Genomic DNA, 17851 nt, shown 5'->3' with positions numbered 1-17851 from the left:
CGTGTTTGTAGTCCGATGTGTTCGCGGAGGCAAAGGCGGTGCTCCGGGCCGCCAGTGCCGCGCGAACATCTCCGTTAATAAGACAATTTTTCAAGTGGTCTTAAACTTTTGATCGGGACTGTATGAATTTAGTGTGGCATTACTCTGACTGCATTCTAAATAATTTTCACAAATAACGATCTGGATGCACATCACTGGAATGCATCCAGCTCTGTAACACAGCCCCTTTCCTGCCAACAGTCAGATAGGTATACAACAGAAAGTGTGGGCACATATTTTAGAACTTCAGATTTGGCTGCCTTTGTGGAGCAAACAATTCAAACTAAAGGATTTCTACTCACATTGTGGAATTCATGCAAAGATAAGCAACATCGCAGAACAATTGTCCCCATTTTGAGACCAATCAGAGACAATCCATGTCTGTCACAGAGCTGTGAGCGAATAGTTATGTGTAAGCGTGTGTGTTTGAGGGCATCCTGCTGGGTTAATCTCTGGTATTCAATGACAAAAGCGTGGACCTGTCACCCACACACTCATACAATGGGAGAATAGGAGCTTTGAGTGACTCACACCTGCAGCTCCACTGAAGGAACATTGTTAAAGCACAACATTAAAAACAGAAAGTGCTGACATCTCATTCATCCCCCAATCACACTCTAAATCCTGCAGACCCCATTTGACAAGCTTGGATCCAAAGCACCTGCACACAATGATACTGATTCAGAGCTCAAAGGTAAATGTTTGTCCAAGACAGTCATTTTTAAACTGTGACTCCACACATCCATTAATATTAGCACTGGATACAACTAGAAAACAACTGTGTTGTAAAACATCATTGCAGATTAACCTAATTAGGTGTATTACTGGTATCTCAATGTACCAGGGTCACTAATTTTAGTGCAGTCAACAAAAATGCCACCAGACGGATGTCTCTACTGAGCTCAGTGAGCTGTGAATGGGTATGGGTATGGGTTGCTTCTAGAAATTTGCTGCTAAAGCAAGTCCTACTTTAAACTACCATCTTCATTACACATCATCCCTGTTCAGTGACATCATTGAGTTCTCTCACAAGAATCTCCAGGAAAGAGTAGAGATATTCCTAGTTACTGCTATCCTAATTCATGAAATGGAGATTTAAATTTAGGTTAATCAACTAGTGTAACGGTAACCATCATTTAGAGTGCACCTAAATTTTGCAGTGATAGTTTGCTAGTTTACAATAGCGATTATAGGGTTATGGGACAATGGGAAAAGCCGGGGCTTCCCTGGGTAGTTGGCTGCATAATCCAACAGTGAACCAGTGTGGTACACTGATAATTACCACGTTTAACAGGCTAGTATAACAGGTGGCAGTTAGAGAGCCACAGTGGCTTTTATCATCATCAGCTAAGCTGGGGGAGGGTGACATGAAAAAAAAAGTGCTAATGTTCATCTTTTTCATGGTTGATATTGATATATAGATCACAATATAAACCAAATGACTACTTCTGTAAAGCCTAAAGTTTCCCTTTTAACTTTAAAGTCAATTTTGGTTTAAGTATAATTTCTTTTCTATCAGAAGTTGAACAACTGTACAACTTTTAAACACATAACATGGGTATAATAGACTAAAATCCTAATCCTGTATGGTATAAGCTACAAGTGTTACAGAAGAACGCAAACTGGAAAACTAAATTCTTTCATCATTTCTAAAGAAATAAAGAAGCTAAATATATATAAAATAAAAATCAAAAAATACCTCTATACTTAATCTTTTGTGTTTTTTCTACAGAAACAAGCTAAACTTATATTGTTGGGAAACAACTCAACAAAAAAAGAAAAAAAATCTATATATCCTCGGTACATATTCAAGAAATGTAAATGTATGAGGACAAAAACTAAATTGACATATTCACTAAATTGTGGTCTGCACTTGAAGGGCAGCACTGTAATACAGATCAGATGTCCAACTTGTGCGACCACCATTCCAACACAGCAGCGAACACACCTGTTCAGCTGTTTGTATACAGTCCACGTGTAGCTAGGAAAGAGCTTTCTCACAGAAGTGTTTATGGCGACACCGGGTCACCTATTTAAATTAGCTGCTTTGACTCTCCTTACGGACATCATGCCTTGTCATGGTGTAAAGCGCTTTGGGGTCCTTAGGGACTAGTAAAGCGCTATATAAATACAGGCCATTTACCAGGCCATTTTTACCAAAAACACAAGAGTTGTGTAGCAGTTTACACATTTGCCTAATAAGCAAAATATCCCTGGTTTACTGTGGGGAGGAGACCAAAATCCCATTGGGTTTGTGTCAGGAAGAGCATCTGTGCCAAAACGCGCCAAATCAAACATGCAGAGCTACCCGCAGTGGTGACCTTGTGAATAGGGGAAGAAGCAGACAGTACCTTCTTCATCTATCAAATCTGGACTCAGCGTCACAAAAAGCAGCTCCTATAATGAAGTGCTTTATGGCCATCAGACAAAGATCAGAGAACAGAGTGAGGAAGAAAGAAAAAGAAAGGAAGACAGACAAGCATCTGTAATAAAAAAGCAAATGAGAAAAAGAGAGCGAGAAATCCATAAATTGTAGTCTCTAATCAACACTAACAGCCTTTTGACCGTTTCATTCATCTGAGACACACACACACACAACGTTCCTATCAAGTACTCACTTCATTTTACAACAGATTACTGCACAGACAGTGATGTGTATTTTCCTGCAAAGTGAAAAACATTAACACCCTAAAAAGGCTACAAATGTGGATATGCATGGACTCGGTTGTGCACAAGAGCACCTGAAGCTCAGTTCATCCATGTTTAACACAGAAACAGCAAAACGGAGAGGTTAAGCTTTGTGTACCTGAAACGTTTGCCTTTCTGCACACATTTCTATCAGTATATACAGGCAACTTCAAAATTTTTTACTTGAGATAGAAGCCTGTCTGTTAGAAAAATCACAAGTTTCAGTTCATCAAATGACTGTTTAAGACTGTGTGAAGGGTGTTGCTTGTAGTGAGAAACCCACTGAGAATCATCACATAAATCTATACATTCCCTTTAGATCTACCGAGTGTTTCAGTGACTTTTCAGTTACTCTTCTTCTTAGTTTTTATTTTTTCTTTTGACCAGCACTTTCGCTGTTTTAGATTTAGATAATCTGTGATTGAAAATCAGTTTGGTTGGGCTGCATGAAGTGTGCCAGAGCAAACACGGTTTCACTGAGAGAAAATGACGCAGACATGGGACGGTGAGGCAGAACAGCAAATAAATAAGTCAGCAAACAGGCGAGCTGTGCTTAAGTAAAGTCTGTGAGCAGGCTTCAGAAGACTGACAATAATACAGGGAAAGAGAGCATGAGTAAGGGTGCTGCACGTCTGGGATGCTAGGAAGGGCAAAAGGGTTAGAGCTACTGGGGGACATACCAAAATGATAGCTGAGTGCCACCAAAATGGAGGGAGGAAGAGGCAAGATGAGAGCGCAGTGGCCACTACATGGAGGGGATGATTGAGAAAGAGTATGGCACAGCAGGAACAAATGGATGGATGGAAAAGGGAGAGAGCTTGTTTGTGCCTGGCTCAGATTTGGGAAGTGCTGCTGCTCTCTGTTCACATAGGCTGACCCAGATGCAGCTGAATTAGACACAGTCCCGTGTGGGTGCGTAGGTCTCTGTGTGTTTACGGATAACAGTGGAGGTGCAATGGCTTGAGGTGGAGAAAAACAAAGGAGTGATACCGCGTTCCAAGCAGATGTCTCACAGAAAATTTAAACTGCGACACATCTCACTGAAAAAACATTAGTAAAAATGTCTGATCAGAATAATAATTTTCAGAGCTTTTATTCTTGAGCCTGCTTGTGTGTTGATAATATTTCAAGCAACATTTTTCTTTCTAACCTAATTTTGTCCCTTTTTCATTAGACATTACAGTCTGTATGTCTTCATCTACCATCTTTATCCTGGTTTTGCTTGTCTGTGAAAGCGTTATTAGTTTATTCGCTCTCTTTTAGCAGTATCTAGTTCTCAAAGAACTCCTGAGAAAACTATACTCTGATAGATGCCTTCATATTTGCATGCTCATAAAACAGTTGATTGGGTGTTAGGTGCGGTAAAAATGCCTGCTAGACCGAAATGCCTTGACAGACCATGTTCTGGGAAGAGAGTACAACCAACTCTGCCAGGACATGTTGCCTTTATGACCTTAGTTTCCAAACTGACCCAGAGCTTGCTTTGTTCAAAGCAAAAAGACAAAAGTTTTACTTGTCAGGACATACTTAAAAAACCCCATTTAGTCCTTGGCCGGTCTTGAAAACACAATGACATATTACAGTGTGTCATTACTTATTTAACAAAAATGAAATAAAAATGCAGGAGCAGTGTTTAAATGATTCAGCAGCTCATAAAACCACCTTCAGCACCTTAAGCTGAATAGAAAACGTATTCTGTAGGATTTTATACACGTCTCATATCATTGTGGACAAATTTCTTCAATAAAGTGGTGCTTCAGATAACTGAAGTTTGCAGAAATTCAGCTATACAGCAATAAACAACACAATTTTGTTTTGCTTTTTTATCTTTTTCAGCTTTATTTGACAGATACAATGGAGAAAGGACAGGAAAGCGGAGGCAGAGAGAGGAGGGAAGACATGTGGCAAAGGGCCGGCGTCAGACTCGAACCAGTGTTGTGCTAAAGAGTGATTGCCTGCCAAAAACTGATTTCCAATGTTTCCGTGTGTTTTTTTTATATGTAATATCTTTACATATGTTGGTAAATAGACTTCAGTGAACAGGGTTTACAAATCGGTTATACATAAAATATATAAAATTACCAGTGTTTCAAGTATCTTTATAACTCTGTGTTATTGTACTTACATTATAACCAATCCGGTCATTTTTGTCTACTTTAAATATGTTTACAGAACTATTGTTATATTTGTTGCAATATCTACTGTCCTCTTGGCCAGATTACTCTTAAAAAAGACATTTTTAATGTCAGCGAGATTTTTTTTTACTGGATAAATAAAGGATATATAAAAGTCACTGCCAAAACCTGACTGTGGCTTCTACCTTCTTGTTGTTTGTGGCTCAAGATGACTTGATGTCATTCATGAGGGATGCATTTGCCATGTTTTACATGTTTCACATATTTTAGAGCAACAAGTTATTTATAGCAGTTTAAATACAAGCAATCAGTTTTTGGCAAATACCGGAAATCACATTCTGCCACAACACCGGCTTTTATGTAACTACATTATGATTGTTTATAGGAAATACATATCACCTCTGTAATTGACAGTGACTGGCCCAACACACATGTTGTAATATGTCTCACACTAACGGCCTCAAATGTTAACTTCACACACCCATGGGTATGTACTAGGGGTGCAACGATATTCGGATCAATATTGAACCGTTCGATACAGTGCTTTCGGTTCGGTACGCATATGTATCGAACAATACAAAATTTTTAATTTATTTTATCAACTTTCCTTCTGATGATGCTGTCTGTGTTGAGCGCTCAGTTGATCTGCGCTCGACAGTGCAGCCTAGGCGGAGTAGTCGACCTAGATTCACTGAGCGCAGGGCAAGCTAGCGAGACAGAAAGTTAAGCTCTCCTTGCAACATGGCAAATCGAACCTCCCCCACCCTCATTCAGATCTGGCGTTTGGAACTATTTTGGTTTTCATGTGAAGCATGACCCTGAAGGTAAGCGCGTCATAGACTAAAGTAAAACAGTATGTCGGATGTGCCACGCAATGCTCAATTACATTGGTGGGAACTACTGCGTTAGTGCAGTTTGCTCGTTAACGTGTTGGCCGTCCAGCCCCACGCACAGGCGATCCGCGGTAGCTCGTTAACGGAGATTTGCTGTGTTGTGGCGTTAACGTCATTTCAGATCAATGCTGACAGCTCTAGTGGGAACACAACGAATATGACTGCACATTTACTCCGACATCATCCTAGTGCAAAGACAAGTGGAAGCAGACATACTATTAACTTTAGCCGAGTCATTTAGACAGCCGTTAGCACATGATTCTCCTTATGCTGCTGAGAATATAGCCCAGAAGAAGCGTATAGTATAGCTTTTATTTTGGAAAGAACCATTTCTCTGTAATAAACTCTCTTTTCCAAAGATGAGTGATTTCTCGATCAGATAGATTTATTTGTTTTTATTACTTTGTTGTTTCAGCAACATTAAATTTAAAAACTGTACTTTTGAGTTTAAATATATATTTATAATTTTAATAAATGACAAATTAAAAAGGCATGAACATTTTTTTTTATCGAAAAAATATCGAACCGTGACACCAAAGTATCGAACCGAACCGAACTGTGAATTTTGTGTACCTAGTATTTACCACACACGTCTCCATGTGTGGTAAATATTCTTCCTGTTCTTTATTAATGGCGGACAACTTGATTGGATGAAAATTTCAGCTGGTGTTGACAATAAGCCATCTTAGCCAGCTTCCAGTGGAACAAAAAAATAGTCAGAGTAAGTTAGCGGGAGTTCTGAATTGTCATGGGTTGTCATGTGATACACGGAGAATTCAAATAATTCCAGCAGTTCTTACCGGCAAACTTCCAGGAGACAGACCATCAATTTTTGGTCTTTAACTATTGCAAGGCTCGATTATCTGCCATTGCTTTAAAAAAAAAAAAAAAAGGTCCATTGGAGTAAAAGGAGATGACACAACTATTCCATTCAATGTCTCTGGGTGCACTTACTGCCACTGTCACCATTCTTTCAAGGCTAACTAGCTAATTAGTGAACCTGTCACTCAATCATTAAAGGCACTGCCCAGGGAGGAGCAGGAGTCCATTTGTGGGAAATGTCAGAATTTGGCTGTTGGCTCCAGAGACACAAAATGAAAAAAATAACATAGAAGTGCAGAGAAGAACTTTGGAACCTGCCTCAAGAACTAGCATGTTGAAATAGTATGCTGTTAGCATTTTGTGGTCACAGTCAAACAATATCAGTTATGGCAACATTTCATTTTTACAGTAATGTACTCTGAGGGTAATTTGGTTTGATGAGATATAAATTATTAATGTGCACTCAAAATTTTTGAGATGCTGAAAGAGAAAAAGAATCAGTGCTGCTCCAAATTTGCAAAAGGTGCAATGTTTTTGACATCAGAGTTTAAAAAAAATACTCAAACTAGATGATTTGTTAGTCATCTTTTTGTAACCAATTGCAAAACTCTACTTTTTTTTCAAACTAACATGATTCATTTTTAAACAATGAAGTAAGCAGTCATAATACACAGAAAAATATTTGACAGTTTGGGCAGAAGTTGTGGTTTGTAAAAAATTAAGAAGAAATACTTCAGAATCTCCTTGATTTCTAGGACAGCTGTCAAACTGTTCCTTTGTTCAAAATGCAAGCTTTCCTTTAGTTATAGCCTACACTCATCAAAGGCTTATTCAACTCACTCAACCTGCAGCAGCTGTTCACCTTTGCAAGTATATCTGTTCCTTAAGTAGTAGTGAGATCATTGCTAAACTAAAGATTTTATTTATATAGCACCAAATCACAACAACAGTTGCCTCAAGGTGCTTTATAATGTAAGGTAGACCCTGCAATAATACATCCACTGAAAAACCCAACAATCACATGACCCCCTATGAGCAAGCACTTTGGCGACAGTGAGAAGGAAAAACTCCCTTTTAACAGGAAGAAACCTCCGGCAGAACCAGGCTCATCGAGGGGCAGCCATCTGCTGCGACCAGTTGGGGTGAGAGAAGGACGACAGTCAAAGTGGTTTGCAAGTGGGCAAAGCATGATGAAAGCATGATTAATAGTGGGTCAATAAGTTTAATAAGTTTTAGAAGTCCTCTGTTTGCTTCTAGAAATGAAATCAATACATCAAATTATACTCCGTGAGAAACAGAAAAGCAACTTCATCAAAGACAGAGAATTTACTGAGTACATCGCTGCAGTGAGGAAAAGTCGTGTGAAAAGAAGGCTAGCTGGTTATGCAGTCTCTGAGAGTAAGGAACATCTTTAAACCACTTCTCAGGAAGGGGAACGATAAAAAAACATTAAAAAACTTAAAAAGCGAAACATTTCTGACATGACAAGGAGCTAGACCATTGTTAACCCAGCAGGATTTGACAGAGATTATCAGCTACTGTGCTGTATTGAAATATATTGGGAAAAAAACCCAAAAAACAAAACAGACGGATGACAGATGCAACTCCTCCTGGACCCAAACATTAGGAAATTCTTTAAACGTGTTTGTTTTTATTATTCGTTTTTTTGGACATACTCCCGAAGGTTGAATGCAGCACCTGGGTTCGATTCTTTCTCTCCCTGCTCCCTGTCTTCCTGCCTCTCTTCACTGTGCTGTCTAGTAGAAAGTTGAAAAAAAAAACTTTCAATAAATCTCACTTAACAAAAGAACATAGCAAAGCTTTATTAGTATGGGATCAGAACAATGCCACCTTGAAATGAAACTGAAAAAAATATTGAAACTGAAAAAAAAATATTGTAACTGAAATAAATGTACTGAAAAGTCTTGTATGTACCTCTGTCTCTCGCTAGCAAAGTTGACCCAGACAACAAAGTAAAGCTAGCTTTCGGCTACAAGTCCGACACGGAATCCAACGCATTAGCCAGAGGTCCCTTTACTACGGTTCAGAGCCGCGGAGATGTTTTATATACACGCGGAATAGTTTTCTATACGAGATTGCGGCAAAAAGTGCAGCCTTACCTAATGTCCACCCTACTGTTACTCATTTATATTAAGATTTTAAAATATAGTTGGTTTTGGTATGGCGAGTAGCCTTCAGTAATAGTAATAAATCACACAGCAATAGTACATTAATGTAGCTGTGAAGTATTCAGAATACGTTACATCTGTAATGTGTAGTGGAAAACATTTTTAAAGGTAACCTTCCCAACACTGTCAACAGGTTAGCACAAAGTGTTCAGCAACCTAGTACCACAGTGCAGCAAAAGCAGTGAGTTAAATATATATTGAGCTCTCTGGTTACTCTGGTATGATAAATAACACACTATTGACAAAATAACAGTGAAAGAATTCCAGATCACAAGTTTTTAGTTCAACATACAAGTAACAACCTTTGCCTTTCATCAGGTTTTATTTAATTGTGTCAGAGAAAACATCATGTGCTCTTCATGTAGCTGAGTACATTCAGTGTTTAAAACAGAAGTTGTACAGGTCTGAGATCAGCAGTTTTCTGCAACACTAAACTTAAGTACTGTTAATGCTGATGTATAGTGACACAGTTACAGGGGTGATTATTCCTTTTGACTTTTTGTCTTTAAATTTATCAATAAAACAGCTGCAGATTTCACTGACAGCACATGTGGTACTTTAACCTTTGTACTGATTTCATCAGTTAATTTTGGAGTTACTACAAAGAGTGAAGATATACGATGATCTGTCTGCTGTCACTGGGTGGTGCTGAGGTCTGAATCTGAGGACAGCTCCTGTAATCACAAAGAGAACCATCACAAACTGAAATATAAAGTTTATCTCTCAAATCTGAAATAAAGCTGATCCACTCTGTCCTCACACACTCGTGATCTGAAGTTCTTCTCTTACATTTTTTCAGTCCTACAGTAGCTGACAGCTGACACATGAACAGTTTATTTCAAAAACAAAAAGGCCTTATATACTAACACATTTTCCAATATAATGTTTGGCACTTTGTAAATGGACATTGCAAAGATGAGATGATAGAGCAGGTTTCAGTCCTGGTTCAGTCTGCTGCTGCAGAAAATTAAACATTTTAACTTAAGCTGCCAAGCGTAAGTAGTTGGTTTCAGTACATAAATATCGGGCTTTGCTATTTAATCCGTAGCTACTGACTAATGAGGGGTTACTGAAGTGCCAGGTTTTTAAAAGTTGGTGTTAATGTCCTTCCACATGTGGCAAGCGACAGAAAACATGCTGCTGTTTGCACATATTTAATAATCAGCTCTGCACAGGAGCTGAAGCAGAGTCCAGCCTGTTGCTCTTACAGTATAATACTCATAATAAAAGTACAGTAACCGTGGTTAGTGACTGAGCAGCCCGGTGCGTTTCTCTTGATTTCTTTAGTCAGGGTAAATTCATGCACCTGCATGGGTTAGCTAAACGAACTTTACAAAACAAGTTTCCCCGACAGTCGAGTGCTCATCTTAGCTAAGGACCTTAGTTACGGATGAGCTTACAAACACATTTAACTTACCGAAAATATTGCGGCAGGGCCTCAGGTCCTCCTGTCTGGTAGTCCAATTTACTGAAGAACACCTCAGGCTGTCACTTTGAAACAGTCGGTAATGTAAACCTCTCAGCATCTGCCATTCCCAAACAGACACATGCAAGTTTGTCCGTGACCGCAGCCGCGTCGTCCATGTTTTCTACAGTCATTGGTCAGCACTATAATATATCCAAATACATGCGGGTCGGAATCCCCGCCCCTCAAGCGCCCCTGGACGCCACAACAGTGCCAGCAGAGTGAAACTGAAAAAATGGATTGAAACTGGAAAAAAAAATTGTAAGCAAAAAAAAAAAAAAATTTACAGTTTCAATTAATTATTTTTCACTATCAATTTTATTTTCACTTTCAATACAAGATTTTTCAGTACATTTTTTTCAGTTTCATTTCAAGATGGCATCGTTCTGATCCCATATATTTACACTTTGATGGAACGCACTGCAGTTCACACATGCGTAAAAACACATGCTGTTATTTCTGACTTGTCACGACATCGTTGTCCTTTCAGATATCAACAGTTAACTTGACGTAAGAATAAAGCAGAATTATTCTTCCTCTGACCCGCTGCTAAAGCTCTCTGGGCTGCTGCACTCAAATCTGCTTTGACTAAAATGCGTAAAAGCTGAATGCATTATTACTTTTTAAGAAAAAGCCCCACACTGCTCGTATTGAGTGCAAAGAGAAAGAGTGGTCACATAACAATGAAAAATAAGAGAGCCTGCTTTGCCTTCAATCCTGACCTCGCTCCATCCCCTCCCTTCATATCCTCACACTTGCTCTCTGCCTCATGACCACATTTACTCCCATCCTCACTTCACCCGCCTCAACATGGACAACCCCAGCCTACTCCCACCTCTCTCTCCTGTCACCTCACCTCATCTTTTCTCTCCTTCCGCCTCCATTCCCCCAACCTTCTTCATCTCACTTTCTCCTCCTCCTCCTTCCATCAATGCCACTGCTGTCCTCACTTGCTCTCGCTGTTTAAATCACCGCACCCCCTTCCGTCCCTGTTCGCTCCACTTCTGTCTCTTTTCCTTTTTGTCTAATTTCGCTCAGAGTCCTGAGGCTTTGTCAATTCAATTCAATTCAGTTTTATTTATATAGCGCCAATTCACAACAACAGTTGCTTCAAGGCACTTTATATTGTAAGATAAAGACCCGACATTATACGTCAGCACAAAGTGCTCCCTCTCTGTTCCTCAGCTATCGTGCAGAAAGAAGGGGACCCGCCAACCCGAGCTTTACGTTATGTAGTGAGATCATCTAGACACTAATGCTGGATACCAGATACGGCAAGCAGCCATTAGAGGCTTCTCTATAGCATGAGCACTTGTCTGTCTGATACATCTTTTAGCTTTGTCACACATTATGAGGAGATGGTAGTGATATAAAGTAATATATTTAAACCTGTAGATAATGAATGCTTCATTATGTGTGCACTTGTAAATGTTATCCCATAGTGCTTTTATCCTGGATAAGCATGGCTTCTATACCTTGTGATTTCAGGGGTCCGATGCAGACAGATGGATGGATGAGGTTAAAAGAAATAAAGGACAGGCAGAGAACGAGCAGAGATGAGGTGCGTGCACATCCACGTCCCAGTGGAACACACACACACGCACCTTAACCACATGTTTGTGTGCATAAACCCAATGGGGTATGATCACAAACGTAAGAGCAAGTCCTGGTCTCCCAGGTGGGAATCCATGTAGGAACAATGAGCACATAGCTCCATGAGAGGAAGTGAAACAGAGAGTTCGGCTCAGTAACGACACATTAATGCTGAAGCAAGTAAACAAAGATGTTGGAATTAGAGGTCGTCAGCTGATACTGGGCCTCGTAAGACCAACTCCTGTAAAAGGATTTACTCTAATCTTGATTTATTTCAACACGCCATTTTTCCTACTAATGTGCCCACCATGTGTCTGTCTGTTTACGAAGCACTCTCCTCTGCCAACACTGCAGAGACGAGGAGGTGCAAAACAACGTAAATTTAATGATGATCTCAATTAACTGTGCAGCACAATTAATTGAATTTTAATCTCAGTCACTTTTGGCATCCCACAATTAAATAAACACGATCAAAAGCACATTTTAGTACACAGTGGAAACGTCTGACTGAGTCTGACTACACTATATTAATAGATAAATACAAAATAAACAACGCTGAAACTAAACGTCTGGCACAGCAGAATGTAAAGGGCTTGTCACTTGAAGGGAATCAACTTAGGTTTTGGAAAATACGAATGACGTTAACCAACCAATAATATGCAGAGTGCTGCAGAACTTACTCAACTGCCAGAAAACCAGTGTAACAACTGCATGAATGCCAAGAAAAATAAAGCAGTGGTTGCTAACGGGAAGCATCTGACGTGGAATTAGCCTGTAACGCAGGTCAGTGTTGCAACTGAAATGGGCTGGTTCTGGTTCCTCCATAGCACTTTTCTACTCAAGCACTCAAAGCGAACATGTCTCATTCACCCATCCACACACAGATTCTATCTAGAATTCACAGATGAACCCATCAGGGTTTAGTATCTGGCCCAAGGATATTTGGCATGCAGATTGGGGGAGCCAGGGAACTACCAACCTTCCGATTAGTAGAGGACACGCTCTGCCTCCTGAGCTACAGCCACCCCCTGGATACCAGTGTCAGTGTGATGTTTATATGGCAGTGCAATAAAAACTACTTGTCACACAAATAAATGAAGAAGCATGACAAATAACTTTTATCTCAATATTAATACTGTACAATATAAAGCGCCTTGAGGCAACTTTTGTTTTGATTTGGCGCTTAATGAATAAAATTGAATTGAATTAAAATAACTGCAACATTCATTTTGGACGCAGTCATGCAGCCATAGTCATGGGGACTGGCAGGATCGTCAACAGTTTGCCAATCAATGCATTTTTAACTTGTATTCTTGTATTACTGCATTAAATCAATATTACCTTATTATAACAACATCTCTGCATTTAACAGAGAAGTTTGACTTTGATCTTTGTGTGTGTGTGCATGAAAGAACCAGGTGAATGTTTTGACTTAAAACCACTTCAGCCTTTTCAGCTCGTATCTGTCCATCTGTGGCCTCTAATTACAGCTGCCTCAATCATTCATCACTGCATGTACACGAGGTTCTCCCACTATCACAGGCTCCCGTCCTTCTCATCACGATGGAAACTCCCAGTGTGTCTCTCTCCATGAGCAACAGCACTGGCGAGAGAGCTCTGTTGTGTGTACAGCTACATTGCATGCATTATGGAGGGTGGAAACCTTAATGAGGGCACAGTGAGGGTATCCTGTTGTCCAACAGGATAATCGGACAATTGGACCATGGAGAAGTTCACCCAGCTCAACAATGTTGCGGCAGCTCTGACTCAAAAAGCTGAAATTCAAAGTTGGATCCCTGCATTTGAGAGACTTGCCAAGCTCCCTGCACATTGATAAAAGCTTATTTTTTACAAGTCATTTAAACACTTATCGGTCTGACTGAAAGTAAACTCAGACATTGACCACATCATTTTTCTGAAGCTGTCCTAGGAAGTTGCAGGGCTGACCTAATCACTCTGCATATCCGTCCAAGTATGCTTGAAATGCCAGTTTTCAATCAATTTAAGAGAATCTGTGGGGCTCGACTATTTTCTCCTACTAAGAACATTCTTTTGAGCACTAGCAGGTTTCTCAAGAGATCCTGTTCTGTTGTTTGACTCATGAATATGGATGCACTCGTCCAATCCTTTTAGTTCCAACACCAAGACAGAAGTCTGAATTTTTGGACAAAAATGAGCCCAAATGCATCAATGAGGCCCAAAACGTTTCCATGAACAAACACGTGTTCATAGCAAGTAAATGATTGTTCCACTGAAATGAAATGGTTAGAAACTCTTTGATGAGGTAAAGTGATGATTAAAATTGATCAGTCTAAAGTTGGGACTGGGAGCTTCAATGATTTTAAATGTATTATATTTGGGTGAGTGGGAGGTTAACAAGAAGTTATTGATGCAATTATTTGCTCTTTAAACTCTAAATAATGTGATATGTCTCTCTGATATTTTACTTCAATGTATCAGTCTTGCTATCTGCAATCTGCATACGGACACACATCATTTCTACATGTGACAAAGCACGTATGAACTTAAGGTCACGAAGAAGATGTGAGTTTGTTCTGTTAGAGAAGCCGAAACTGAGAAAGCAAAACAGATGTTTCAACCAAAGAAAGTCAAATAACAGTGTCTGCAGAGGAAGCCAGTGTACACAGTACATTTCCAGTACCACTTGTGGATAAGATCCAGTCTATTTACTGTACTTCAACCAGCCATGCTCAAAGTTGATCCAGCAATGATACATCTTTTTCCGAAGCATTGCCTAGGCTGTAGGTGTGTGACAATGCTGACTCCATCCATCCATCCATCCATCCATCCATTGTCTTCCACTTATCATGGACTGGAGGGGCGCTGGAGCCTATCCAAGCTGCCACAGCGCAAGAGGTAGAGTACACCCTGGACAGGTCGTCAGTCTGCCCCAGAGCTAACACGGTAAACTTGTAAATAACTCATGAAAGAATAAAGTTACGTTGAAACCAAGCACACCATTGTTTTTCTTGTGACATTACCAATAAGTTTGATGTGTCACATGGCCCTCTTCCTATTGAAAAAACAAAAGTTGCATCCAAGATGGCCGACTTCTAAATGGCCACCATGGTCACCCCCATCTTGAGGAGTTTGCCCCTCACATATACTAATGTGCCACAAACAGGACTTTAATATCACCAACCATTCCCATTTTATTTGGCGTGTCCATATAAATGGCCCACCCTGTATTCACACTCACATGCACGCCTAGAGCCAATTTAGAATCGCCAGTTAACCTAACGCCACAAACTGCATGTCTTTGGGCTGGAGCAGCCCGACTGGGTATTCTCCACATATTCTGGCTCCTTCTCATAGCCATTCTTGAGTGTTGATCCAATACTGGTGTTAAATTAATAAGCTGCAATCATCACTGTAAGGAAGAGACTGTAAATTGTTCTCCATACGTGAGGAAACATCAGGTTTTATACCTTTGTATAACAAAATTAAACAAACAAGTAAATCCAAGAATATAAAAGCCCAGAACTGTTGGTATTTATGAGTGAAAGATTAAATGTCAGTGGCCCCATAATAAATACAACGGAAATTCTGCAAACTACTATCATTCATAGTCTTTTTGCTTGTCTCTCCCTTCCCAAGTGTAATATGTGGAGCTCAAAGAATTGAGGTTACCATGAGTATGACAGAAGCTTCTCAGCATGTCACACCGAACCGTTCTCCTACCTTCTATTGTAGATACCGTCTCTCTGACCTAATGAGGGTCAAAGTGTCATACGTGTTTTTTCCCTTTGACCACATTTAAGTCACATAAACTTGCTGCAGAGCTTGAAATGCCTCCAAGCTGAACATTTTCCTCTGTGCGATGTTAACTGTGCAGATCTACATCTGATCCAAATGTCCGACGACTGCATCCATAGCCCCACACTAGAAAGAATCCCGCAACGTCACCGATCAGTAAACTGCATGCTGATTTCTTTTATTCAATTAGCGAGCTGAGTATGAAAAATGCTCTCTTTGAAGTTCACAGCCCGTGAAAAGCATCAGTAACCATTTTTTAAAAATTCTATATTACTGACTGCTTTTGAATGAACTCCTCAGTTTCTCGACTGATCCTTTCAGAACAACATTTTACTTACTTTCATGATATGTGTTTATGCTGATGCTTACTGTTCTGTGGCTTCAGCAGTGGATGTAAAATAACCATACCTAAGAACACAGCCACTCCTTCATCAATTAAGACTTTAAGACTGACAATCAAGACTAAAAAATGTTATAACTTAAAAAATATCCCCACTGATGATGAATTCTTGCGGTCCATAATTACATACTTTGGACATCTGGCATTTTGCTAATGCTTCTGTAATGATTTCACATTCTCCCCATAGAAGCTTCGGCTCACACACACACACACACAGACACACACACAAAAGATCAGACTTTTCAGTTGCCAATTTACTGAAAAATTACCACTGGTAAGCCTTTGCTCAAAGGCAATGCATTGTAAGATTAAAAAGCAACAAATCTGGAGCGCTTGAAGAGCTATACAAGAAGATTCAAGGAGCGATGTGTTAAGTTTAAATCCTCAGGATGTCACCAACCGGTCTGCCTCACTCCCAGCACTTGCCAGGCAGGTGACATGGACATAAACAAGACCTTATGGGAAAAAGACACGGGGGCAGCGCAGAACTAAATACAGACACTCTTCAAAAGGTAGGACTGATTATGACAGCAGATCCCTCAGAGGCCGGTCTAATGAGCATCCCACTCAGCTGCCATAAGCTTGTGAAGTGTACCGTTTAATTTATATTAGAGAACGTCAGCCTCAAGCTCGTCAGCAACGATCATTCATCAGTATCATCAGAGTTCAGAGTGCCGGGTACATCAGCACCTCGGCCTATCAGCTGCAGCCACAGGGCTGTAGGAGGAGGAAAGTGGATTTCTGTAAAGCAATTCAGGCAACACAGTCACAGCTTCCATTTCCAGGGCATTATTAGTTACAGATGCTGAACATGAAGGCATGCTGTTGTTATTTCGTTATTTACGTGACTGTACATGTGAGCTGATACAGTGCCCCAATCCAGCCTGATCTGTCTGCAGACATCCTCACGCTTTCTGCGGTGTATTTTTGGTGTTGAGCGCACACACGCGAGGCATTATATCAGCCTAAACGTTTACAGTGCTTACTTTAAGATTTGACATTTAATATTTTGCTATATTAGATCTCATGTTAATATACTCTAACTGTCCTGTTTGCGGGTTTTTTACTCTAAATGTTCCCAAAACTGGCTTCACTGTAGCGTCCTTAAAGGTTATTGTCACATTTAAGGAAACAATACGTACCAATGTTCTGTTTCTATGTTTCTCTTCCTCCGAGCAGCCTGTTGTTCCTGCTTGTGGAAAAACTCCGCATGAACGTTGTCTTTTCTCAAAAAACAAGCACTCAAACTAGAAGGAAACAGAGCTTTAAAGTGCCCCTCACCTGCTTTCTGTGCCACAGTCTTGAGCCCAACGACAACCCCCAGAAGTACCCCCGCAAAGCACATCTGGACGACGAACAACTCCTTTCGCTTTCTTCGCCTGGCTTTGCTCCTCCGCCGGTTCAGCATCATTCCTCCTCCTCCGACTGTCTCCGGCATCGCTTCAACCACCACACGGGCCATGGCGCTCTTCTCTCACGAGCGTTCCGGCGGTACCCCCGGTGGTGGTGCAGAGGTACGAGAACCTGAGGCGAGGAGGCAGAGGCACACAAGCTTACTGTACGGGTACTGAAGTTACTCGACGGGAGGAGATACGACTGGCTTTTGGATGGCTTCGTAAAGTTCACCAGACTGTGAAGGAATTACACATCCGGTTTCAAGCTTCAAAATAAAACTTATGGTTCTATTTTAGTTAGGTAGCAAAATATTTCCCTAGATAGGATCAAGTCAAGTCATCTTTATTTATATAGCACATTTAAAAGACATCAAGTGTCGGCCAAAGTGCTGAACAGAGGGATAATATAATAAAAAGAATTAAAATAGATAATATGAAAACATTATAGAAAACATT

At 40.2% G+C, this 17851-nt stretch overlaps 1 protein-coding gene across 1 annotated transcript in view; it reads right to left on the bottom strand.

Moving 5' to 3' along the window:
* The window catches only part of LOC102209908 (sodium/potassium/calcium exchanger 3-like), a 133398-nt gene extending 115776 nt beyond the window's left edge, over nt 1-17622 (bottom strand). The window contains exon 1 of the mRNA XM_005752505.1: nt 17283-17622. Coding sequence (XP_005752562.1) covers nt 17283-17463 — 181 coding nt within the window. The 5' untranslated portion in view covers nt 17464-17622. The remainder of the gene's footprint in view (nt 1-17282) is intronic.
* Nucleotides 17623-17851: the final 229 nt, after the last annotated feature.

The sequence above is a fragment of the Pundamilia nyererei genome, unplaced genomic scaffold, assembly GCF_000239375.1.
Source record: "Pundamilia nyererei isolate P.nyererei 1_Seehausen unplaced genomic scaffold, PunNye1.0 scaffold00363, whole genome shotgun sequence".
In the NCBI taxonomy this organism is placed as follows: Eukaryota; Metazoa; Chordata; class Actinopteri; order Cichliformes; family Cichlidae; genus Pundamilia; species Pundamilia nyererei.
This window is presented reverse-complemented; position numbering and strand designations above follow the sequence as displayed.